At 48.3% G+C, this 26,674-nt stretch overlaps 2 protein-coding genes across 2 annotated transcripts in view; one reads left to right on the forward strand and one right to left on the reverse strand.

The window, feature by feature from the left end:
* The window catches only part of LOC137306194 (interferon-induced protein 44-like), a 105,083-nt gene that overhangs the window by 63,733 nt on the left and 14,676 nt on the right, over positions 1–26,674 (forward strand). The window lies entirely within an intron of this gene.
* LOC137306101 (uncharacterized) overlaps positions 2,745–26,674 on the reverse strand; it is a 31,058-nt gene continuing 7,128 nt past the window's right edge. Inside the window, exons 7-11 of the mRNA XM_067975163.1 lie at positions 25,321–25,572; positions 9,316–9,453; positions 8,710–8,865; positions 7,051–7,302; positions 2,745–4,366 (exon numbers count right to left, since the gene is read on the reverse strand). Coding sequence (XP_067831264.1) covers positions 4,314–4,366; positions 7,051–7,302; positions 8,710–8,865; positions 9,316–9,453; positions 25,321–25,572 — 851 coding nt within the window. The 3' untranslated portion in view covers positions 2,745–4,313. The remainder of the gene's footprint in view (positions 4,367–7,050; positions 7,303–8,709; positions 8,866–9,315; positions 9,454–25,320; positions 25,573–26,674) is intronic.

Below are 26,674 nucleotides of genomic sequence, written 5' to 3' on the forward strand. Positions count from 1 at the left end.
GGCAAAGGGACGTCTGGTAAGTGGGAGGCCTTCAAAAGTGTGTTAACCAGGGTTCAGGGTAAGCACATTCCTTATAAAGTGAAGGGCAAGGCTGGTAGAAGTAGGGAACCTTGGATGACTCAGGAGATTGAGGCCCGAGTCAGAAAGGAGGCGGCGGCATATGACATGCATAGGCAGCTGGGATCAAGTGGATCCCTTGAAGAGTATAGAGATTGCCGGAGTAGAGTTGAGAGAGAAATCAGGAGGGCAAAAAGGGGATATGAGATTGCTTTGGCAGATAAGGCAAAGGTGAATCCAAAGAGCTTCTACAAATACATAAAGGGCAAAAGAGTAACTAGGGAGAGGGTAGGGCCACTTAAGGATCAACAAGGTCATCTATGTGCGGAACCACTAGAGATGGGTGAGATCCTAAATGACTATTTCACATCGGTATTTACGGTTGAGAAAGGCATGGACGTTAGGGAACTTGGGGAAATAAATAGTGATGTCTTGAGGAGTGTACATGTTACAGAGAGGGAGGTGCTGGAAGTCTTAACTCGCATCAAGGTTGATAAATCTCCGGGACCTGATTAAATGTATCCCAGGACGTTATGGGAGGTTAGGGAGGAAATTGCGGGTCCCCTAGCAGAGATATTTGAATCATCCACCGCTACAGGTGAGGTGCCTGAAGATTGGAGGGTAGCAAATGTTGTGCCCTTGTTTAAGAAGGGCGGCAGGGAAAAGCCTGGGAACTACAGACTGGTGAGCCTGACATCTGTAGTGGGTAAGTTGTTAGAGGGTATTCTGAGAGACAGGATCTACGGGCATTTGGAGAGGCAGGGACTGATGAGGAACAGTCAGCATGGTTTTGTGAGAGGAAAATCATGTCTCACGAATTTGATTGAGTTTTTTGAAGGGGTAACCAAGAAGATAGATGAGGGCTGTGCAGTAGACGTGGTCCACATGGACTTTAGCAAAGCCTTTGACAAGGTACCGCATGGTAGGTTGTTACATAAGGTTAGATCTCACGGGATCCAAGGTGAGGTAGCCAATTGGATACAAAATTGGATTGACGGCAGAAGACAGAGGGTGGTTGTAGAGGATTGTTTTTCAAACTGGAGGCCTGTGACCAGCGGTGTGCCTCAGGGATCGGTGCTGGGTCCGCTGTTATTTGTTATTTATATTAATGATTTGGATGAGAATTTAGGAGGCATGGTTAGTAAGTTTGCAGATGACACCAAGATTGGTGGCATTGTGGACAGTGAAGAAGGTTATCTAGGATTGCAACGGGATCTTGATAAATTGGGCCAGTGGGCCGATGAATGGCAGATGGAGTTTAATTTAGATAAATGTGAGGTGATGCATTTTGGTAGATCAAATCGAGCCAGGACCTACTCCGTTAATGGTAGGGCGTTGGGGAGAATTATAGAACAAAGAGATCTAGGAGTACAGGTTCATAGCTCCTTGAAAGTGGAGTCACAGGTGGATAGGGTGGTGAAGAAGGCATTCAGCATGCTTGGTTTCATTGGTCAGAACATTGAATACAGGAGTTGGGATGTCTTGTTGCAGTTGTACAAGACATTAGTAAGGCCACACTTGGAATACTGTGTACAGTTCTGGTCACCCTATTATAGAAAGGATATTATTAAACTGGAAAGAGTGCAGAAAAGATTTACTAGGATGCTGCCGGGACTTGATGGTTTGACTTATAGGGAGAGGTTGGATCGGCTGAGACTTTTTTCCCTGGAGAGTAGGAGGTTTCGGGGTGATCTTATAGAAGTCTATAAAATAATGAGGGGCATAGATAAGGTAGATAGTCAAAATCTTTTCCCAAAGGTAGGGGAGTCTATAACGAGGGGGCATAGATTTAAGGTGAGAGGGGAGAGATACAAAAGGGTCCAGAGGGGCAATTTTTTCACTCAAAGGGTGGTGAGTGTCTGGAATGAGCTGCCAGAGGCAGTAGTCGAGGTGGGTACAATTTTGTCTTTTAAAAAGCATTTGGACAGTTACATGGGTAAGATGGGTATAGAGGGATATGGGCCAAGTGCAGGCAATTGGGACTAGCTTAGTGGTATAAACTGGGCGACATGGACATGTTGGGCCGAAGGGCCTGTTTCCATGTTGTAAACTTCTATGATTCTATTGATCCAGAAAACTCAAACACACTCAATAAATTTGTTGCCGGGGGGAATGGGCACGGAGGGGTGAGGCGGCACGGGGGGGGGGGGGGGGAACGGGACTGAGGGGAGGGAACGGGACTGAGGGGAGGGAACGGGACTGAGGGGAGGGAACGGGACTGAGGGGAGGGAACGGGACTGAGGGGAGGGAACGGGACTGAGGGGAGGGAACGGGACTGAGGGGAGGGAACGGGACTGAGGGGAGGGAACGGGACTGAGGGGAGGGAACGGGACTGAGGGGAGGGAACGGGACTGAGGGGAGGGAACGGGACTGAGGGGAGGGAACGGGACTGAGGGGAGGGAACGGGACTGAGGGGAGGGAACGGGACTGAGGGGAGGGAACGGGACTGAGGGGAGGGAACGGGACTGAGGGGAGGGAACGGGACTGAGGGGAGGGAACGGGACTGAGGGGAGGGAACGGGACTGAGGGGAGGGAACGGGACTGAGGGGAGGGAACGGGACTGAGGGGAGGGAACGGGACTGAGGGGAGGGAACGGGACTGAGGGGAGGGAACGGGACTGAGGGGAGGGAACGGGACTGAGGGGAGGGAACGGGACTGAGGGGAGGGAACGGGACTGAGGGGAGGGAACGGGACTGAGGGGAGGGAACGGGACTGAGGGGAGGGAACGGGACTGAGGGGAGGGAACGGGACTGAGGGGAGGGAAGGGGACGAGGGGAGGGAACGGGACGAGGGGAGGGAACGGGACGAGGGGAGGGAACGGGACTGAGGGGAGCCTCTGTCGGCCGATTCTCCAGGACGCCCCTTCCCCTCCATCTGCGGCAGCCATTTTCCGAGGGGCCCGGGTTTTCTAAACCAATCAGCGCTCCACGATCCAACCGCTGGGCGGAGGTCCCGCCTCCCGGCCCGCATTGATTGGCTGCCGCATCTTCCTGGAAGTGGCAAAACACTGGATCCAGATTCGATCTATTTCCCAAGTAGCCAATCCCGGTTAAAAATATATACATGTATTGTCACACTGCGCCATTGCATCTCTACCCAAGGCACATTCTACAAAGTTATCAATTATATCATTTAAATTAATCGAATCAAGGGAATTCCTTTCAACGAAAAGGATGATTAAGTTTTCAATCTCCCGAAGCCTGGGTTTGATCAACTGCTTTTGCGCTACAATTATTTTTAATTGAAAATTTGTATTTTGTTTTAAACACCACAGCCTCTCGGCAGAGGGCACTTATTATAGTCTAAAGAAACGGAGGCAGACCGGAGAGTTAATGTGCGCTTACAGCACGGGCCTCGACAACATCCTGCGATGTCAGGTTACAGTTCGAGTCAGACTCAAAAATGGCACGGCGATCGGTAATTTCAAAGTAAAGTGAGTAAATTATGTACAAAATTGGCCGAGCTCAAAGCGATTGGTGAGCGAGGGAGGGAGGCATCGTGATCCGGTCACCCCCACTGATTCCACCGTAACATCAGCGAGCAAACAGAAGAATCCCCGCGGAAATTCACCCTCTGGGACCACCCATCACAGAACAGGAGAATCCCCGCGGAAATTCACCCTCTGGGACCACCCGTCACGGAACAGGAGAATCCCCGCGGAAATTCACCCTCTGGGACCACCCGTCACAGAACAGGAGAATCCCCGCGGAAATTCACCCTCTGGGACCACCCGTCACGGAACAGGAGAATCCCCGCGGAAATTCACCCTCTGGGACCACCCGTCACAGAACAGGAGAATCCCCGTGGAAATTCACCCTCTGGGACCACCCGTCACGGAACAGGAGAATCCCCGCGGAAATTCACCCTCTGGGACCACCCGTCACAGAACACAGAAGTTTGAGAAATATATAAAGATGGGAACGTCCATTTTTCATGTAACCTGTTGACGGGGATTTTCTGGGCAGTCATTTCCTTCAGAATCACCTGAAAGTAAACAGAATATTCAGATACTTGGAATCATTTCTGTGATTATTATCTAGTCTCCCACTTATATGGATGTGTGGAATATGTGAGTTACAATCAACACATTTTTTTTGCCCAAGGGTATTAAGGTCATGTAAATTTTAACGGATGATACCAGCACGATTAGTGGAACCCATTAGTTCTCCCCCTCTTTCTCTTACTTTATGCTTGCCAATGTGGATTGGTGAGGCAGTTGCCCGGGTGAAACTTCTGTCTTTGAACTGCTTTCACCTTTACCCAATACATTCAATACCTTCCTCGACTGGACTCATTTTGTCCTCTTGCTCTATGATGAAAACAGATAGAAAGTATTCATTTAACAAGACTGCCATTTCCTTATTGTCCATTATTGTCTCAGTGGGTAGCACTCTCGCCTCTGAGTCAGCAGGTTGTGGGCTCAATCTCCACTCCAGACTCTGGAGCCTATAATCCAGACTGACATTTCAGTGCAGTGCTGAGGGAGTGCTGCACTGTCGGAGGTGCCGTCTTTCAGATGAGACGTTAAACCGAGTCCCTGTCTGCCCTCAGGTGGATGTGAAAGGTCCCACGGCTACTATTGGAAGAAGAGCAGGGGAGTTCTCCCCGGTGTACTGGCCAATATTTATTCCTCAACCAATGTCACTAAAATAGATGATCTGATCATTTATTTGATTACAGTTTATGGGAGCTTGCTGTGCGCAAAAATTGGCTGCCATGTTTCCTATCTTTACGATAGTGACTACACTTCAAAAGTACTTCATTGGCTTTGGGACGTCCTGAGGTCGTGAAAGGCACTGTATAAATGCAAGTCTTTCTTCTCTTTCATTATAGTCTCTCCTGCATCTATCTTTAATGGGCCCACATTCCCATTTACCTCTCTATTTCGCTTAGTTTATTAATATAAACTTTGGTTGTTAGTTTTGACATCCCTTACAGGTATTTTTCATATTCCCTTTTTCACCTCATTACTTTCTTTGTATCCCTTTGTTACTTTTTAAAACTCTCCCGCCAGAGGAAATAGTTTCTCTTTATCTACCCTATCAAATCCTTTTGTTATTTAAAACACCTCGATTAGATCATCTCTCAATCTTCTAAACTCAAGGGAATACAAGACAAGATTATGTAACCTGTCCTCGTAATTTAACTTTAAATCTCGGTATCATTCTGGTGAATCTGCACCAGTACAGAAGGTCAGTAAACACCCATTTACCCGACTCTCTGCCTTCTGTCTAACTATGCAGCTACATTCTTTAATATTATGTGCCTTAATTTTTACAAGTCTCTAACACGGTACCGTATCAAACATCTTGGAGAATCCACATACAACATTCATTGCGTTGCTTTTGTCTGTGCACTGATTTCCTCAAAAAATTAATTTGTCAAACATGACCTGCCCTTTACAAAAGCAAAATACTGCAGATGCTGGAAATCTGAAACAAACAGAAAATGCTGGAAATACTCAGCAAGTCGGGGCAGCATCTGTGAAGAGAGAAACAGAGTTAATGTTTCAGGTCGATGACCCTTCGTCAGAACTGGAAGTAGTTGAAGATTAAACAGTTTTTAAGCAAGTAAATTGCCGTTTCACCTTGAAGGAGTGTTTGGGGCCCCGGACAGTGGGGAGGGAGCAGGTGAAAGGGCAGGTGTTGCATCTCCTGAACTCGCGTGGGAAGGTCGAGGGAAGGAGAGCGGGTGTTGGGGGTGATGGAAGAGTGGACCAGGGTGACGTGGAGGGAGCGGTCCCTTCGGAATGCTGAAAGGGAGGGGAGGGTAAGATGTGTTTGGTGGTGTGATCGCGCTGGAGGTGGAGGAAATGGCGGAGGATGATACGTTGAATGTGGAGGCTGGTGAGGTGAAAGGTGAAGATGAGGGGGACCCTATCATGGTTCTGGGAAGGAGGAGAAGGGGTGAGGGCAGAAGTGCGGGAAATGAGATGGACACGGTCGAGGGCCCCGTCAACTACAGTGGAGGGGAATCCTCGGTTGCAGAAAAAAGGAAGACATATCGGAAGCACTGGTGTGGAAGGTGGCATCGTCAGAACCAATGCAACGGAGAAACTGGGAGAAGGGAATAGAGTCCTTACGGGCAGCGGGATGGGAGGAAGTGCAATCAAGGCAGCTGTGGGGGTCGGTGGGCTTATAATAAATATTGGTTGACAGCCTATCCCCAGAAATGGAGATAGAGAAATCGAGGAAGGGAAGAGTCAGAGATGGACCATGTGAAGGCGAGGGAAGGGTGGAAATTGGAAGCAAATTTGATGAAACGATGAACTAATATCTAGCCTCCTGTCCTCCGATTGGACAAACTACACATCGATCAGAAGCCCGTTGTCCAATGACAGTGCTGCAACCGGTTTTAGGGGGAGGGGGTGAGAGGAAGAAACACCAAACCCCGCCTTCATCCAGTGGTGATTGGTGGGCAATTCAAAGCTTTGATTGGCCAAGTGGCTTGTCTGTCATGTCAGCCAGGGCAGGGTCTGGAGGCCACCTGGCGGTGGGCCCAATTTCACAATTCACACCACCCCCCCCCACCCCACCAAGGGGTGCAGGGTTTAGGGTGGGGTCAGGAACCCAGTTTGGCTGAGATCCACCTCAGTGTCTGATGGTTTACAAACTGAAATAAATAAATACGCGGAGATTCCAGTTTCAATGTAATGATACGGCACAGAAGGAGGCCATTTGGCCTTTTGTGCTTGTGGAATCTCTTTGAAAGAGCTCTCCAAATAGTCCCACTACTTGGGCCTTTCCCCACAGCCCTGCAAATTTCACCCCCGTCATTAATGTCTTGCAAGGGGCAACGGCTGTGGTTGGCGGGGGGAAACACCGAGGGGAACGTTCGGGGGCGGTGGGGTGGAGAGTCTGTGATGTCCGCACCGACTTTAACCTCCAGCTGCTGCAATAAACGTGCCCCTGCTATTGGTGTGAAAATATTTACCCCCAATGGTAACCCGTACCCCTGGAAGAGGCACATTTTACGTTCCACGGCAGTCATTACCTTGTCTTGTTTGGCTGCTCCTTTGCCTGATTATCTCTCTGACTGTCTGAATAGCTTCGGGGCAGCTGAAAGGATTGGACCCGAGCATTTTCCACAAAGCATCCATCTCTTTCCACAGAACTCGAACAGCTTTCGTTTCCACATGATATAAATCCGGCAGAGTTATCATCACCTCTCCCACTTCGGATCTCTCTGAAATCTTTTCAAGCAGAAACACGGCACAAATGTCTTCCTTTTGTGTTGTCTCATTTTCTAAAGTGCAAATCAACGGAATAATTTCAATACTTTGTCTGCAATTTCCAGGTATTTTTATTGCAAGATATCAGACGGATGCACATTAAACTCACATATACACGGTACAGTGAGGATCACACACTGTGCTAGTGCGAGAGAGTCCAAACTTTCTGTCCTTGTCGATCACTTGTCACATACCGTGGGTCACAAAGTTTAAATGGACGCTCCCATTAATCTGGATTTCTCTCAAGCTGCTGGTACAACAACTTGCATTTATATCGCGCCTTTAATGTGGTAAAAACACCCCAAGGCACTTCACAGGAGCGAACAGACAAAATTTCACACAGAGCCACATAAGCAGATATTAGGACAGGTGACCAAAAGCTTGGTCAAAGAGGTTTTAAGAAGCCTCTTAAAGGAGGAGAGGGGCAAGGAGAGGTTTAGGGAGGGAATTCCAGAGCTTAGGGCCTAGGCAGATGAAGGCACGGCCGCCAACGGTGGAGCGATTAAAATTGGGGAGCAACGAGAGACTCATTTCTCACTTCCACCCCACCCCAGTTACTGTCCGCATTTGACGTTAGGCACGAGGATAACATTCATTTTTGAACAATTTCTGGCAGCAATCCGCCCCCTTTTAAACCAGATATGAAAGTTTATCCGGGGGAGGCAATTCCTCTGCCGGCCCCTCCTCATCCTCTGCCTGCAGTTTGAGGTGCGCTTCTTCCTGGGATACTGCAGGAAATCCACTAGATCTGTCTCCAATTGGCTCAGTGGAACCTACATCAGTGGTATCCGAGCCCCCACCCCGAGAGCGGCAGGGTGGTACTCAGAGGTATTGCTGTCTCCGCAAACCTGGCCTCCAGCTCCCCACTACAGGCACGGGCACGCAGCTGTCAGCTGTGGCTCAGTCTGAGTCAGAGGTTCAAGTCGCATTCCAGACTCTTGAGCACATAATCCAAGCTGACACTCCCAGTGCCAGCACTGAGGGAGATCTGCACTGTCGGAGGTGCTGTCTTTCGGATGAGATGTCAAACCGAGGCCCCATCCGTCCTCTCAGGAGGGCATAAAAGATCCCACGGCCGCTATTCAAAGTGACGAGCAGGGGAGTTCTCCCCTGTGTCTTGGCCAATGTTTATTCCTCAACCAACATCACAAACAGATTATCAGGTCATTATCTCATTGCTGTTTGTGGGATCTTGCTGTGCACAAGTTGGCTGCCACGTTTCCTACTTCATGAGTGTCGACACTTCAAAAATACTTCATTGGCTGCGAAGCGCGTTGAGACGTCCTGAAAGGCGCTTGATCTATGAAAGTTCATTCTTTCTTTATAAATTAACCCATTCCCAGGATCACACACAATCTCAGTCACAGATAGGGAGGGAGAGAGAGGAAGAGAAAAAAAGAATACAGAACGAGAGTAATTACTTGTGATCCATTGTAGAGCATTTCGGAGATCCTCAATTTCATGAGACACTTTGTAGACAAACAGAATACACGGAATCCCTGGCCCTCCTTCACAGCTGGAAGTTTCTAGTTTTTTCAGAATATCTTCATGTATTTTTCCTTGACCGTAACATTCCACTGGTATAAAACAGAACTTGAGCTGAATCATTCATAATTACACCAGAGATATTTTAATCAGTGTATGATTTTCAGAGAGTAAAAGAGAAAAGCATTAAGTTTAATTTCCAGTAACACCAGGTGACATTCTTTTGAGGAACCAAGCACTGAACGAAGAGACTGGCAACCACTAGTGCAGGTGAACAATACGGGTGTGAATTAGGGACACCCAAGGGACTTACATCAGGTGTCCTTATTTTCAAAATGGTCATTGTAGGGACAGTAAAGCGGATGGCCAGATATCCCCGGATTGACTATTTCCTGCAGCGTTCCTTCCTTTGGGTGACTCGTAACTGCCCTCAAATGGCCCAGCGAGCAACTCTGTTGCATCAAGCCGCTCGAAAAGCCCGGCCCAGAGCCCCGGCGCCAGGGTGGGACCCCAAGCCCCAGAGCATCCTCACTCTCTCCTACCTTGACACCGAAGCTTCACCTTGTTCTTGCTCTTGCTCTCTGAGTTCCCCGTCCCAGAGCCCGAGTTTTGCGGTGGACGTTTCCCGGCGTCGCTCATCACTGACTGCGTGTCTGCACAAACATCAGCCTCCTCTCCTCCTATTGGACAAACCACACGTCAATCAGAAGCCCGTTTGTCCAATGAATGCGCCGCAAACGAAACACCAAACCCCGCCTTCAAACGATGGTGATTGGTGGGAAATTCAAAGCTTTGATTGGCCCGGTGGCTTGTCTGTCATGTGAGCGAGGGCGGGGCCTGGAGCCCGCCTGGCACTGGGTCCAGTTTCACAATTCACGCCCCCCAGGAGAGCAGGGTTTAGGGTGGGGTCAGGAACCCAGTTTGTCCGAGATCCGCCTCTCAGAGTCTGATGGTTCACACACGGTCAAATAAATAAATTCCACTTTCACTGTAAAAACATGATACAGCAGAGGAGGACATTTGGCCCATTGTGCCTGTGAAAGAGCTCTCCAAATTCCCACTCCTCGGCCCTTTCCCCACAGCCCTGCAAATTCCACCCCCCCCAATCATTAATGTCATTGCTATTTTTTAGGATCTGGGTGGGGGGGAGGAATGGTCGAGGGGTCTGTGATGTCCCTCTTCACATCCTCCTCAGGTACCCCACAGTCCCACCGTAAACCATTCCCACACTTTCAAACACATGATGGTCCCCCTTCATATCCAATTGGCCCTCACCCTTCTTTAAGCACATTATTCAAAGATTAGTCAATGTGTTTTGTTTTATCATTTTGTGTTGACCACCAGTCTTCTTTCATGCTCCCCTCTAACCTCCTTAATCTCTTTTTAGCTCTTCCTTATACCTTTTATTGTTGTGTTTCCTCCTGCAGTATCCTTACCCTGGTACTCGGGAGGCAACAGAACATTCCGGGCTCCTGGTCACAATTACAGATCCCTCGAATTGGAGTTTATCGGGAATTCTATCCCTTGCCTTTTATCAGCGCTCTCTCTTGAACCCCTGGGTAAACACTCGCTCTGTGGTGTTGTTCATGATTTCCCTCCCAAGTCACTGTTATCATCTGCATTATAGATAGATTACTGATCCGCATTACTGAAGATCGGTGAGTTGACTGGGAGTTCCGCTACGAGCCACTGTCCAAGGGATGGGGAAAGGCAGGAAGTGAAGATTAGAACAGGAGGGCCCAGGAGCAACTTAGGCTCTCAAACCGGGTTTGCAGCTCCAGGTCCCTGTGGGGAAAATGAGGGCTCTGGACATCAAATAAGTATCAATGAAACAAACAGGTGATGGGTCGGTCGGGCGGGCGGTCCGATCAGCAGCACAGCTAGAATGGCAGTAGTGAGAGGGGGTTCGATGGTTAGGGGTGATGTGGAGATGCCGGTGATGGACTGGGGTTGACAATTGTAAACAATTTTACAACACCAAGTTATAGTCCAGCAATTTTATTTGAAATTCACAAGCTTTCGGAGGCTTCCTCCTTCCTCAGGTGAATGTGGAAATGAAATCCTCGAACCCTTCGCATTTATAAATCACAGAACACACGACAACGCAAAATCGTCGAGCAGAAATTGATAGCCAAGTTCCGCACCTATGAGGACGGCCTCAACCGGGATCTTGGGTTCATGTCACGCTACACGTTACCCCACCAGCGAACAAATGTTATCTGTTTTTAATACAACGGGTCATTTGCTGTCTTTTCGATGTTTCTGCCTCTCTTTTTTTTGGCGGTTTGTATATTCGGGGGATCTGTAGGTAACACCTGTCTGTCTGCACACTGATTGCCTTGGCAACGGGCAGTTGAAAACACTGTCTGTAATCACCAGGCATTGTTCTGTGATTTATAAATGCGAAGGGTTCGAGGGTTTCATTTCCACATTCACCTGAGGAAGGAGGAAGCCTCCGAAAGCTTGTGAATTTCAAATAAAATTGCTGGACTATAACTTGTAAAATTGTTTACGATGGTTCGAGGGGCTGACACCATCTTTTGCAGTTCAGACCGATAGTCCCAGATATATTTGGCCTTTGGGTGACTCCAGTCTGAGTGAGTCGTCACTGCCCTCCAGTGACTCAGGCCCGAAGCCCCGACCCTCACCGCCCTCTCCTACCTTGACTCCAACGCTTCTCCTCCTTCTCTGAGCTCCCCGCCCCCGGAGCCCGACCTTTCCGGTGGAGCGTCCCCCGCGCTCGCTCATCAACGTTGGACAAGCCACGCGTCAATCAGAAACCCGCTGTCCAATGATGTGCTGCAAACGGCGGAGGGAACAAAACCCCGCCTTCGGTTGGTGGTGATTGGTGGGGAAATTCAAAGCTTTGATTGGCCCGGTGGCTTGTCTGTCATGTCAGTGGGGGCGGGGCCTGGAATGAGCCAAGTTGGGAGACCGGGGGGGGGGGGGGGGCCCTTTACAAAATCCATGAACAACATTCATCTCATTCCTTTTGACTGCACTCTGACCTCCTCAAAAAGACAATTAATTAGTCAAACATGACCTGCCCTTTCCAAATTCCACCCTCACTCTCCCTGATCAGCCCCAGGCATTTTCACCCATTTCAATCCATATTATTGATTCCAGTCGTTTACCCACAACCAAGGCCAGTAATTTCCCAGGTTATCCTTTTACCACTTCTTGAATAGTGAACAATATTTATCCAGCCCTTTGGTACAAATCCATTGCCAAAGATTTTTGTAAAACTGAATGGTTAGGACCTCCACTATGTCTCTTGTACTCTGGGTTGTGTACTATCCGGGTCTGATCACTTCACTACTTGTAATCCCATTAATTATCATCTTTTTGAATACTTACCTCCTGTCATGGCTCTTCACATCCTCCTCAGGTAGCCCACAGTCCCACCGTAAACCATTCCATCACTCTCAAACACATGAATTGGCCCTACCCGTTCTTTGACTAACTTTTGATTAATGTGCTCACACAAGCCATTTCATGTTATGTTGACCACCAGTCTTTTCATGCTCTCCTCCAACCTCCTTAATCTCTTTTGGGCTCTTATACCTTTTATCGTTGTGTTTCCTCCTGCATTATCCTTACCCTGGTGCTCGGGAAGCAACAGAACGTTCCGGGCTCCTGATCACAGTTACAGAAAAGGTTATCAATCCCTCGAATTAGATTTTATAGGGAATTCGATCCCCTGCCTTTTATCAGCACTCTCTTCAACCCCTGGGTAAACACTTGCTGTGTGTTGTTTGTGATTTCCCTCCCAAGCCACTGTTATCATCTGTATTATATCTGACACTGTATGTCAAACAGTGTCAGACCCCACAGGAGTTTCCTGCAATTCCAGAGTCCTCCTTTCCTCCCAGGAAGTCATAGAATCTTCACAGCACAGAAGGAGGCCATTCGGCCCATCAACCCACGCCAGCTCTTTGTAAGAGCAATCCGCTTAGTTCCATTCCCCCACCCTTTCCCTGTAGCCCTGCAAATTTTTTCCCTTCAAGTACTTATCCAATTCCCTTTTGAAAGCCACGACTCAATCTGCCTCCACTACCCCCAGAGGCAGTGCATTCCAGAACATAACCAATCGCTGCGTAAAAAAGCTTTTCCTCAAGTCGCCTTTGGTTCTTTTGCCAATCGCCTTAAATCTATGCCCTCTGGTTCTTGACCCTTCTGCCAATGGGAACAGTTTCTCTCTATCTACTCTGTCCAGACCCATGATTTTGATTACCTCGATCAAATCTCCTCGCAATCTTCTCTGCTCTGAGGAGAACCCCAGCTTCTCCAGTCTACCCATGTAACTGAAGTCCTTCATCCCTGGAACCATTCCAGTAAATCTTTTCTGCACTCTCTCCAAGGCCTTCACATCCTTCCTAAAGTGCGGTGCCCAGAATTGGACACAATACTCCAGTTGTGACTGAACTCATCCCATCCCATTGTGAGATGAATGAAGGTAGGGTATAATCACTAGTGAAGATTGGATTATGACTGGAGAAGGAACAGAGTGGATGAGACTGAGCCTGTGTGCAAATTGGCTGCCACATTTATCACATTACAACAGTCATTACACTTCTAAAGTACTTCAATGTTATGCTTGACCAACCTTATTGAATTCTTTGAAGAAATAACAGAGTAGACAAGGGTAATGCAGTAGATGTAATGCATTTGGATTTTCAAAAGGCCTATCGAGCAATCCCAGTTTTGAAACTTTCAATTGACCCCCAGCCTCAACAGCTTTTTGGGGGAGAGAGTTCCAGATTTCCACTCCCCTTTGTGTGAAGAAATGCTTCCTGACATCACCCCTGAACGGCCTGGCTCTAATTTTAAGGTTATGCCCCCTTGTTCTGGACTCCCCCCACCAGAGGAAATAGTTTCTCTTCATCTAGGCTCTTTATCTACCCTATCAAATCTTTTAATCATAAATCACCTCAATTAGATCACCCCTTAATCGTTTATATTCAAGGCTAGTCTACGCAACCTGTCCTCATAATTTAACCCTGGTATCATTCTGGTGAATCTGCACTGCACCCCCTCCAAGGCCAATATATCCTTCCTGACGTGCGGTGCCCAGAACTGAACGCAGGACCTCCAGATGAGGTCTAACCAGAGCTTTATATAAATGTAACATAACTCCCACCCCTTTGTATTCCAGCCCCATGCGATAAAGGCCAACATTCCATTAGCCTTTTAGAAAATACTCTGATCTACCTTAGGTCCAAAGTGGATGACCTCACACTTCTCCACATTGAAGTCCATCTGCCAAAGTTTTGCCCAGTCACTTTATCAATGTCCCATTGCAACTTTCTACTCCTATTTACTGTGCCTTCCAACTTGGCATTGTCAGAAAACTTGGATATAAGGCTCTCTATTCCTTCATCCAAGTCATTTAAATAATAGTGAGAAGCTGAGGCCCAGTACAGTTCTGCCTCTCTCCGCTCGGTTCTTTGGGGGACACCACTAGTCATATCTTGCCTATTTGAGTACATGCCCATTATCCCTATTCTCTGTCTCCTAACCAATTCCCTACCCACGTCAATAGGTTGCCTCCAATTCCATGCGCTCTCATTTTTGTTACTTCTCGTGTGGAACCATGTCGAATGCCTTCTGAAAGTCCATATAAATAACATCCACAGACACTCCCTTATCTACCACGTTAGCTACCTGCTCAAAAAAAAAATCAACTAGGTTTGTTAGACATGACTTACCCTTTACAAATCCACACTGGCTCTCTCTGATCAGTTCATATTTGTTCAAGAGCTCAGTCACTGCCCCTTATGATAGATTCTACTAACTTCCCCACAACTGACCTTAGACCAATAGGCCTGTAATTTCCAAATTTATCTCTCCCACCCCTTCTTAAATAGTGGAGTGACCGTGGCAATTTCCCAATCCAAGGGGACAATTCCTGAATCGAAGATCATGACTAGAGCATCGACAATTTCCTCACCTACTTCTTTTAATACCCTGGGATGGAAACCATTGGGTCCTGGAGATTTCTCTATCTTTAGTCTCATTATTTTCTCCATAACATTTCATTAAACTTATTAAATCTTATAAGTTCCTTCCCTTCAGTTAGAGCTTTCCTTGTCTCTCCGGTATTTTATCCTCATCCTCTACTGTGAAGACCAATTCAAAGTAAGTATTTCACAAGTCTGCCATTTCCTGATTGCCAATATCACCCACGTCTGTCTTTAAGCGACCCACGTTACCCTTAACCTCCCTCTTCTGTTAATATACTTGTAAAAACCTTCCGTGTCGTCCTCGTCATCCCTCACAAGCATTTTCTCATATTCCCTTTTTGCAGCTCTTACTACTTTCTTTATATCCCTTTGCTGTTCTTTATATCTCTCCCACTCCGTGGAATCTATACTGTTCTTTCCCTTTGTATAAGCCCCTTCCTTTAGTTTTAGACTATCTCTCACTTCTCTTGTTGAAGATTATTAATTACACAGGTAGACCACTTGCCCGAGGGGAATGAACAGGTCTTGCATTCTACCAAATAGTTATTTGAACAACTCACATATTCATCCATAGTTTTATGAGTTAGTAGTTCTACCCAGTCGAGAGTGGTCAATTCCTGCATCATCCCTCCAAATTTAAAATCTTAGTTCATGACTCACCCTTTTCCCTCTCAAACCTAATATCAAACTCTATCATATTATGGTCACTGTTAGTTGGTGTTCCCTTACCACTAGATTGTGGACTAATTCAGGCTCATTACTCATCACTAAATCGAAGATGGTCTGTTCTCTTGTTGATTCAGGAATATAGCGGCGGCGGACCTGGGCGGAACCAGAGGCGAGAGAGCGGAGAGCGGGAATATAAAGAGCAGCGACCCGAGGCCCGAGACCTGAGCGGCGGCGGACCTGGGCGGAACCAGAGGCAAGAGAGCGGGGATATAAAGAGCAGCGACCCGAGGCCCGAGACCTGGGTGGACCCAGAGGCGAGAGAGCGGGGATATAAAGAGCAGCGACCCGAGGCCCAAGACCTGGGTGGACCCAGAGGCGAGAGAGCGGGGATATAAAGAGCAGCGACCCGAGGCCCGAGACCTGGGTGGACCCAGAGGCGAGAGAGCGGGGATATAAAGAGCAGCGACCCGAGGCCCAAGACCTGGGTGGACCCAGAGGCGAGAGAGCGGGGATATAAAGAGCAGCGACCCGAGGCCCGAGACCTGGGTGGACCCAGAGGCGAGAGAGCGGGGATATAAAGAGCAGCGACCCGAGGCCCGAGACCTGAGTGGACCCAGAGGCGAGAGAGCGGGGATATAAAGAGCAGCGACCCGAGGCCCGAGACCTGGGTGGACCCAGAGGCGAGAGAGCGGAGAGCGGGGATATAAAGAGCAGCGACCCGAGGCTTGCTCTGAGACTAGCGGCAGAGTTTGGGGTGACGTCACCAGTCAGAAGGTGACGCGGCACAGGGGAGGCAGCTGATTGGTGAGTAGGTTCAGGTGAGTATTTCTACCATTTTACTGTAAGTAAAGTAAAGTAAATAACAGGAAGGTCTGCAGGTTTTATAGCAGGTAGTGTTTTATTTTTTAGTGAACCTAGGTCCCTAGTATAGTTAACATTTTCTAATTTCAACGTAATTTAAAAGGGGTAACTAAGCTAAGGCAAGTCATGGCAGCAGACCTCGCACCCGTGATATGCCCCTCCTGCAAGATGTGGGAAGTCATGGACACTACCAGTGTCCCTGCCGACCATGTGTGCAGGAAGTGTGTCCACCTGCAGCTACTGACCGATCGTATCTCGGAGCTGGAGCTGCGGGTGGACTCACTGTGGAGCATCCGCGATGCAGAGAAACTCGTGGATAGCACGTTTAGCGAGTTGGTCACACCGCAGGTAAAGGGAGTACAGGCAGGAAGTGAATGGGTGACCACCAGGCAGAGTAAGAGGTGCAGGCAGGTAGTGCAGGGGTCCCCTGTGGCCATCCCCCTCTCAAACAGGTATACCGTTTTGGATACTGTTGGGGGTGATGGCTCACCAGGGGAAGGTGGCAGCGGCCAGGTTCATGGCACCGTGGCTGGCTCTGCTGCACAGGAGGGCAGGAAAAAGAGTGGCAGAGCTATAGTGATAGGGGACTCGATTGTAAGGGGAATAGACAGGCGTTTCTGCGGACGCAACCGAGACTCCAGGATGGTATGTTGCTTCCCTGGTGCAAGGGTCAGGGATGTCTCGGAGCGGCTGCAGAACATTCTGGAGGGGGAGGGTGAACAGCCAGTTGTCGTGGTGCATATAGGTACCAACGACATAGGTAAAAAACAGGATGAGGTCCTACAAGCTGAATTTAGGGAGTTAGGAGCTAAACTAAAAAGTAGGACCTCAAAGGTAGTAATCTCAGGATTGCTACCAGTGCCACAGGCTAGTCAGAGTAGGAATGACAGGATAGCTAGGATGAATACGTGGCTTGAGAGATGGTGCAAGAGGGAGGGATTCAAATTCCTGGGCCATTGGAACCGGTTCTGGGGGAGGTGGGACCAGTACAAATTGGACGGTCTGCATCTGGGCAGGACTGGAACCAATGTCCTCGGGGGAGTGTTTGCTAGTGCTGTTGGGGAGGGTTTAAACTAAAGTGGCAGGGGGATGGGAACCAATGCAGGAAGTCAGTGGGAAGTAAAGTGGTGACAGAAACAAAAGGCAGTAAGGGAGAGTGTACAAAACATGACCAGACAGATGGTCTAAGAAAGCAGGGCAAAGACCAAGGGAAGTCTAGATTAAACTGCATTTATTTCAATGCAAGAAGTCTGATGGGCAAGGCAGATGAACTCAGGGCATGGATGGGCACATGGGACTGGGATGTTATAGCTATTACTGAAACATGGCTAAGGGAGGGGCAGGACTGGCAGCTCAATGTTCCAGGATACAGATGCTATAGGAAAGATAGAGCAGGAGGTAAGAGAGGAGGAGGAGTTGCGTTCTTGATTCGGGAGAGCATCACGGCAGTAGTGAGAGGGGATATATCCGAGGGTTCGCCCACTGAGTCTATATGGGTAGAACTGAAAAATAAGAAGGGAGAGATCACGTTGATAGGATTGTACTACAGACCCCCAAATAGTCAACGGGAAATTGAGGAGCAAATATGTAAGGAGATTACAGACAGCTGCAAGAAAAATAGGGTGGTAATAGTCGGGGACTTTAATTTTCCCAACATTGACTGGGACAGCCATAGCATTAGGGGCTTGGATGGAGAGAAATTTGTTGAGTGTATTCAGGAGGAATTTCTCATTCAGTATGTGGATGGCCCGACTAGAGAGGGGGCAAAACTTGACCTCCTCTTGGGAAATAAGGAAGGGCAGGTGACAGAAGTGTTAGTGAGGGATCACTTTGGGACCAGTGATCATAATTCCATTAGTTTTAGGATAGCTATGGAGAATGATAGGTCTGGCCCAAAAGTTAAAATTCTAAATTGGGGAAAGGCCAATTTTGATGGTATTAGACAGGAACTTTCAGAAGTTGATTGGGAGAGTCTGTTGGCAGGCAAAGGGACGTCTGGTAAGTGGGAGGCCTTCAAAAGTGTGTTAACCAGGGTTCAGGGTAAGCACATTCCTTATAAAGTGAAGGGCAAGGCTGGTAGAAGTAGGGAACCTTGGATGACTCAGGAGATTGAGGCCCGAGTCAGAAAGGAGGCGGCGGCATATGACATGCATAGGCAGCTGGGATCAAGTGGATCCCTTGAAGAGTATAGAGATTGCCGGAGTAGAGTTGAGAGAGAAATCAGGAGGGCAAAAAGGGGATATGAGATTGCTTTGGCAGATAAGGCAAAGGTGAATCCAAAGAGCTTCTACAAATACATAAAGGGCAAAAGAGTAACTAGGGAGAGGGTAGGGCCACTTAAGGATCAACAAGGTCATCTATGTGCGGAACCACTAGAGATGGGTGAGATCCTAAATGACTATTTCACATCGGTATTTACGGTTGAGAAAGGCATGGACGTTAGGGAACTTGGGGAAATAAATAGTGATGTCTTGAGGAGTGTACATGTTACAGAGAGGGAGGTGCTGGAAGTCTTAACTCGCATCAAGGTTGATAAATCTCCGGGACCTGATTAAATGTATCCCAGGACGTTATGGGAGGTTAGGGAGGAAATTGCGGGTCCCCTAGCAGAGATATTTGAATCATCGACAGCTACAGGTGAGGTGCCTGAAGATTGGAGGGTAGCAAATGTTGTGCCCTTGTTTAAGAAGGGCGGCAGGGAAAAGCCTGGGAACTACAGACTGGTGAGCCTGACATCTGTAGTGGGTAAGTTGTTAGAGGGTATTCTGAGAGACAGGATCTACGGGCATTTGGAGAGGCAGGGACTGATGAGGAACAGTCAGCATGGTTTTGTGAGAGGAAAATCATGTCTCACAAATTTGATAGAGTTTTTTGAAGGGGTAACCAAGAAGATAGATGAGGGCTGTGCAGTAGACGTGGTCCACATGGACTTTAGCAAAGCCTTTGACAAGGTACCGCATGGTAGGTTGTTACATAAGGTTAGATCTCACGGGATCCAAGGTGAGGTAGCCAATTGGATACAAAATTGGATTGACGGCAGAAGACAGAGGGTGGTTGTATAGCGTTGTTTTTCAAACTGGAGGCCTGTGACCAGCGGTGTGCCTCAGGGATCGGTGCTGGGTCCGCTGTTATTTGTTATTTATATTAATGATTTGGATGAGAATTTAGGAGGCATGGTTAGTAAGTTTGCAGATGACACCAAGATTGGTGGCATTGTGGACAGTGAAGAAGGTTATCTAGGATTGCAACGGGATCTTGATAAATTGGGCCAGTGGGCCGATGAATGGCAGATGGAGTTTAATTTAGATAAATGTGAGGTGATGCATTTTGGTAGATCAAATCGAGCCAGGACCTACTCCGTTAATGGTAGGGCGTTGGGGAGAATTATAGAACAAAGAGATCTAGGAGTACAGGTTCATAGCTCCTTGAAAGTGGAGTCACAGGTGGATAGGGTGGTGAAGAAGGCATTCAGCATGCTTGGTTTCATTGGTCAGAACACTGAATACAGGAGTTGGGATGTCTTGTTGAAGTTGTACAAGACATTAGTAAGGCCACACTTGGAATACTGTGTACAGTTCTGGTCACCCTATTATAGAAAGGATATTATTAAATTGGAAAGAGTGCAGAAAAGATTTACTAGGATGCTGCCGGGACTTGATGGTTTGACTTATAGGGAGAGGTTGGATCGGCTGAGACTTTTTTCCCTGGAGAGTAGGAGGTTTCGGGGTGATCTTATAGAAGTATATAAAATAATGAGGGGCATAGATAAGGTAGATAGTCAAAATCTTTTCCCAAAGGTAGGGGAGTCTATAACGAGGGGGCATAGATTTAAGGTGAGAGGGGAGAGATACAAAAGGGTCCAGAGGGGCAATTTTTTCACTCAAAGGGTGGTGAGTGTCTGGAACGAGCTGCCAGAGGCAGTAGTAGAGGCGGGTACAATTTTGTCTTTTAAAAAGCATTTGGACAGTTACACGGGTAAGATGGGTATAGAGGGATATGGGCCAAGTGCAGGCAACTGGGACTAGCTTAGTGGTATAAACTGGGCGACATGGACATGTTGGGCCGAAGGGCCTGTTTCCATGTTGTAAACTTCTATGATTCTATTGATCCAGAAAACTCAAACACACTCAATAAATTTGTTGCCGGGGGGAATGGGCACGGAGGGGTGAGGCGGCACGGGGGGGGGGGGAATGGGCACAGAGGGGTGAGGCGGCACGGGGGGGGGGGGGAATGGGCACAGAGGGGTGAGGCGGCACTGAGGGAAGGGGGAAGGAGCGGGGGAGACGGCACTGAGGGAAGGGGGAAGGAGCGGGGGAGACGGCACTGAGGGAAGGGGGAAGGAGCGGGGGAGACGGCACTGAGGGAAGGGGGAAGGAGCGGGGGAGACGGCACTGAGGGAAGGGGGAAGGAGCGGGGGAGACGGCACTGAGGGAAGGGGGAAGGAGCGGGGGAGACGGCACTGAGGGAAGGGGGAAGGAGCGGGGGAGACGGCACTGAGGGAAGGGGGAAGGAGCGGGGGAGACGGCACTGAGGGAAGGGGGAAGGAGCGGGGGAGACGGCACTGAGGGAAGGAGCGGGGGAGACGGCACTGAGGGAAGGAGCGGGGGAGACGGCACTGAGGGAAGGGGGAAGGAGCGGGGGAGACGGCACTGAGGGAAGGGAATGGGACTGAGGGGAGGGAATGGGACTGAGGGGAGCCTCTGTCGGCCAATTCTCCAGGACGCCCCTTCCCCTCCATCTGCGGCGGCCATTTTCCGAGGGGCCCGGGTTTTCTAAACCAACCAGCGCTCCACGATCCAACCGCTGGGCGGAGGTCCCGCCTCCCGGCCCGCATTGATTGGCTGCCGCATCTTCCTGGAAGTGGCAAAACACTGGATCCAGATTCGATCTATTTCCCAAGTAGCCAATCCCGGTTAAAAATATATACATGTATTGTCACACTGCGCCATTGCATCTCTACCCAAGGCACATTCTACAAAGTTATCAATTATATCATTTAAATTAATCGAATCAAGGGAATTCCTTTCAACGAAAAGGATGATTAAGTTTTCAATCTCGCAAAGCCTGGGTTTGATCAACTGCTTTTGCGCTACAATTATTTTTAATTGAAAATTTGTATTTTGTTTTAAACACCACAGCCTCTCGGCAGAGGGCACTTATTATAGTCTAAGGAAACGGAGGCAGACCGGAGAGTTAATGTGCACTTACAGCACGGGCCTCGACAACATCCTGCGATGTCAGGTTACAGTTCGAGTCAGACTCAAAAATGGCACGGCGATCGGTAATTTCAAAGTAAAGTGAGTAAATTATGTACAAAATTGGCCGAGCTCAAAGCGATTGGTGAGCGAGGGAGGGAGGCATCGTGATCCGGTCACCCCCGCTGATTCCACCGTAACATCAGCGAGCAAACAGGAGAATCCCCGCGGAAATTCACCCTCTGGGACCACCCGTCACAGAACAGGAGAATCCCTGCGGAAATTCACCCTCTGGGACCACCCGTCACAGAACAGGAGAATCCCCGCGGAAATTCACCCTCTGGGACCACCCGTCACAGAACAGGAGAATCCCCGCGGAAATTCACCCTCTGGGACCACCCGTCACGGAACAGGAGAATCCCCGCGGAAATTCACCCTCTGGGACCACCCGTCACGGAACAGGAGAATCCCCGCGGAAATTCACCCTCTGGGACCACCCGTCACGGAACAGGAGAATCCCCGCGGAAATTCACCCTCTGGGACCACCCGTCACGGAACAGGAGAATCCCCGCGGAAATTCACCCTCTGGGACCACCCGTCACAGAACAGGAGAATCCCCGTGGAAATTCACCCTCTGGGACCACCCGTCACAGAACACAGAAGTTTGAGAAATATATAAAGATGGGAACGTCCATTTTTCATGTAACCTGTTGACGGGGATTTTCTGGGCAGTCATTTCCTTCAGAATCACCTGAAAGTAAACAGAATATTCAGATACTTGGAATCATTTCTGTGATTATTATCTAGTCTCCCACTTATATAGATGTGTGGAATATGTGAGTTACAATCAACACATTTTTTTTGCCCAAGGGTATTAAGGTCATGTAAATTTTAACGGATGATACCAGCACGATTAGTGGAACCCATTAGTTCTCCCCCTCTTTCTCTTACTTTATGCTTGCCAATGTGGATTGGTGAGGCAGTTGCCCGGGTGAAACTTCTGTCTTTGAACTGCTTTCACCTTTACCCAATACATTCAATACCTTCCTCGACTGGACTCATTTTGTCCTCTTGCTCTATGATGAAAACAGATAGAAAGTATTCATTTAACAAGACTGCCATTTCCTTATTGTCCATTATTGTCTCAGTGGGTAGCACTCTCGCCTCTGAGTCAGCAGGTTGTGGGCTCAATCTCCACTCCAGACTCTGGAGCCTATAATCCAGACTGACATTTCAGTGCAGTGCTGAGGGAGTGCTGCACTGTCGGAGGTGCCGTCTTTCAGATGAGACGTTAAACCGAGTCCCTGTCTACCCTCTCAGGTGGATGTGAAAGGTCCCACGGCTACTATTGGAAGAAGAGCAGGGGAGTTCTCCCCGGTGTACTGGCCAATATTTATTCCTCAACCAATGTCACTAAAATAGATGATGTGATCATTTATTTGATTACAGTTTATGGGAGCTTGCTGTGCGCAAAAATTGGCTGCCATGTTTCCTACCTTTACGATAGTGACTACACTTCAAAAGTACTTCATTGGCTTTGGGACGTCCTGAGGTCGTGAAAGGCACTGTATAAATGCAAGTCTTTCTTCTCTTTCATTATAGTCTCTCCTGCATCTATCTTTAATGGGCCCACATTCCCATTTACCTCTCTATTTCGCTTAGTTTATTAATATAAAAACTTTGGTTGTTAGTTTTGACATCCTTTACAGGTATTTTTCATATTCCCTTTTGCACCTCATTACTTTCTTTGTATCCCTTTGTTACTTCTTAAAACTCTCCCACCAGAGGAAATAGTTTCTCTTTATCTACCCTATCAAATCCTTTTGTCATTTAAAACACCTCGATTGGATCATCTCTCAATCTTCTAAACTCAAGGGAATACAAGACAAGATTATGTAACCTGTCCTCGTAATTTAACTTTAAATCTCGGTATCATTCTGGTGAATCTGCACCAGTACAGGTCAGTAAACACCCATTTACCCGACTCTCTGCCTTCTGTCTAACTATGCAGCTACATTCTTTAATATTATGTGCCTTAATTTTTACAAGTCTCTAACACGGTACCGTATCAAACATCTTGGAGAATCCACATACAACATTCATTGCGTTGCTTTTGTCTGTGCACTGATTTCCTCAAAAAATTAATTTGTCAAACATGACCTGCCCTTTACAAAAGCAAAATACTGCAGATGCTGGAAATCTGAAACAAACAGAAAATGCTGGAAATACTCAGCAAGTCGGGGCAGCATCTGTGAAGAGAGAAACAGAGTTAATGTTTCAGGTCGATGACCCGTCGTCAGAACTGGAAGTAGTTGAAGATTAAACAGTTTTTAAGCAAGTAAATTGCCGTTTCACCTTGAAGGAGTGTTTGGGGCCCCGGACAGTGGGGAGGGAGCAGGTGAAAGGGCAGGTGTTGCATCTCCTGAACTCGCGTGGGAAGGTCGAGGGAAGGAGAGCGGGTGTTGGGGGTGATGGAAGAGTGGACCAGGGTGACGTGGAGGGAGCGGTCCCTTCGGAATGCTGAAAGGGAGGGGAGGGTAAGATGTGTTTGGTGGTGTGATCGCGCTGGAGGTGGAGGTGGAGGAAATGGCGGAGGATGATATGTTGAATGTGGAGGCTGGTGAGGTGAAAGGTGAAGATGAGGGGGACCCTATCATGGTTCTGGGAAGGAGGAGAAGGGGTGAGGGCAGAAGTGCGGGAAATGAGATGGACACAGTCGAGGGCCCCGTCAACTACAGTGGAGGGGAATCCTCGGATGCAGAAAAAAGGAAGACATATCGGAAGCACTGGTGTGGAAGGTGGCATCGTCAGAACCAATGCAACGGAGAAACTGGGAGAACGGAATAGAGTCCTTACGGGCAGCGGGATGGGAGGAAGTGCAATCAAGGCAGCTGTGGGAGTCGGTGGGCTTATAATAAATATTGGTTAAGAACTTAAGAAATAGGAGCAGGAGTAGGCCAATCGGCCCCTCAAGCCTGCTCCGCCATTCAATAAGATCATGGCTGATCTGATCCTAATCTCAAATCTAAATTCATGTCCAATTTCCTGCCCTAAGAATATTGGTCGACAGCCTATCCCCAGAAATGGAGATAGAGAAGTTGAGGAAGGGAAGAGTCAGAGATGGACCATGTGAAGGCGAGGGAAGGGTGGAAATTGGAAGCAAACTTGATGAAACGATGAACTAATGTCTAGCCTCCTGTCCTCCGATTGGACAAACTACACTTCAATCAGAAGCCCGTTGTCCAATGACAGTGCTGTAACTGGTTTTGGTGGGGGGGGGGGGGGGGGGAGGAGGAAACACCAAACCCCGCCTTCATCCAGTGGTGATTGGTGGGCAATTCAAAGCTTTGATTGGCCCAGTGGCTTGTCTGTCATGTCAGCCAGGGCAGGGTCTGGAGGCCACCTGGCGGTGGGCCCAATTTCACAATACACCCCCCCCAGGAGAGCAGGGTTTAGGGTGGGGTTAGGAACCCCGTTTGGCTGAGATCCGCCTCTCAGTGTCTGATGGTTTACAAACTGAATTAAATCAATAAATAAATAAAGATTCCGGTTTCACTAAAATCGTACAGAACAGAAAGAGGCCATTTGTCCCACTGTGCCTGTGCAATCTCTTTGAAAGAGCTATCCAAAGAGTCCCACTACTCGGCCCTTTCCCCACAGCCCTGCAAATTTCAAATTTCCTCCGTCATTAATGTCATTGCTATTTTTAGGATCGGCCGGTGGGGGGGGGTGCGGATGTGATCTGTGATGTCCCCATCGACATTAAACGTGCCCTTGCTGTTGGTGTGAAAATATTTACCCCCAACGGTAACCCGTACCCCTGGAAGAGGCACATTTTACGTTCCACGGCAGTCATTACCTTGTCTTGTTTGGCTGCTCCTTTGCCTGATTATCTCTCTGACTGTCTCAATAGCTTCGGGGCAGCTGAAAGGATTGGACCCGAGCATTTTCCACAAAGCATCTTTCTCTTTCCACAGAACTCGAACAACTTTTGTATCTTCATGAAATAAATCCGGCACAGTTATCATCACCTCTCCCACTTTGGATTTCTCTGAAATCTTTTCAAGCAAAAACACGGCACAAATGTCTTCCTTTTGTATTGTCTCATTTTCTAAAGTGCAAATCAACGGAATAATTTCAATACTTTGTCTGCAATTTCCGGGTATTTTTGTTGCAAGATATCAGACAGATGCACATTAAACTCACATATACACAGTACAGAGAGGATCACACACTGTGCTATTGTGGGAGTCTATACTTTCTGTCCTTGTGGGTCACTTGTCACATACCATGGGTCACACAAAGTTTAAACGGACGCTCCCATTAAACTGGATTTCTCTCAAGCTGCTGATACAACAACTTGCATTTATAAAGCACCTTTAATGTGGTAAAAACCCCAAGGCGCTTCACAGGAGCGAGCGGACAAAATTTCACACACAGCCACATAAGCAGATATTAGGACAAATGACCAAAAGCTTGGTCAAAGAGGTTTTAAGAAGCCTCTTAAAGGAGGAGAGGGGCAGGGACAGGGTTAGGGAGGGAACTCCAGAGCTTCGAGCTGAGGCAGATGAAGGCGCAGCCAATGGAGCAATGAAAATCGGGGAACAGCAAGAGACTTTAATTTCTCTCTCCACTCACCCCAGTTACTGTCCACATTTGACATTGGGCACGAGGATAACATTCATTTTTGAAAAATTTCTGGCAGCAATCCGCCCCCTTTTAAACCAAATATGCAAGTTTATCCGGGGGAGGCAATTCCTCTGCCGGCCCCTCCTCATCCTCTGCCTGCAGTTTGAGGTGCGCTTCTTCCTGGGATACTGCAGGAAATCCACTAGATCTGTCTCCAATTGGCTCAGTGGAACCTTCATCAGCAGTATCCGACCCCCACAACCCCGAGAGTGGCAGGATGGTGCTCAGGGGTAATGCTGTCTCCGCAAACCTGGCCTCCTGCTCCACACTACAGTCACGGGCAACCACCTCTGTCAGCTGTGGCTCAGTGGGTAACACTCTCGTCTGTCAGAGGTTCAAGTCGCACTCCAGACTCTTGAGCACATAATCCAGACTGACACTCCCAGTGCCAGCACTGAGGGAGATCTGCACTGTCAGAGGTGCCGTCTTTTCGATGAGATGTTAAACCGAGGCCCCATCTGCCCTCTCAGGTGGGCATAGAAGATCCCACGGCCGCTATTCAAAAAAAGAGCAGGGGAGTTCTC

Source organism: Heptranchias perlo, chromosome 42, assembly GCF_035084215.1.
Source record: "Heptranchias perlo isolate sHepPer1 chromosome 42, sHepPer1.hap1, whole genome shotgun sequence".
NCBI lineage: Eukaryota > Metazoa > Chordata > Chondrichthyes > Hexanchiformes > Hexanchidae > Heptranchias > Heptranchias perlo.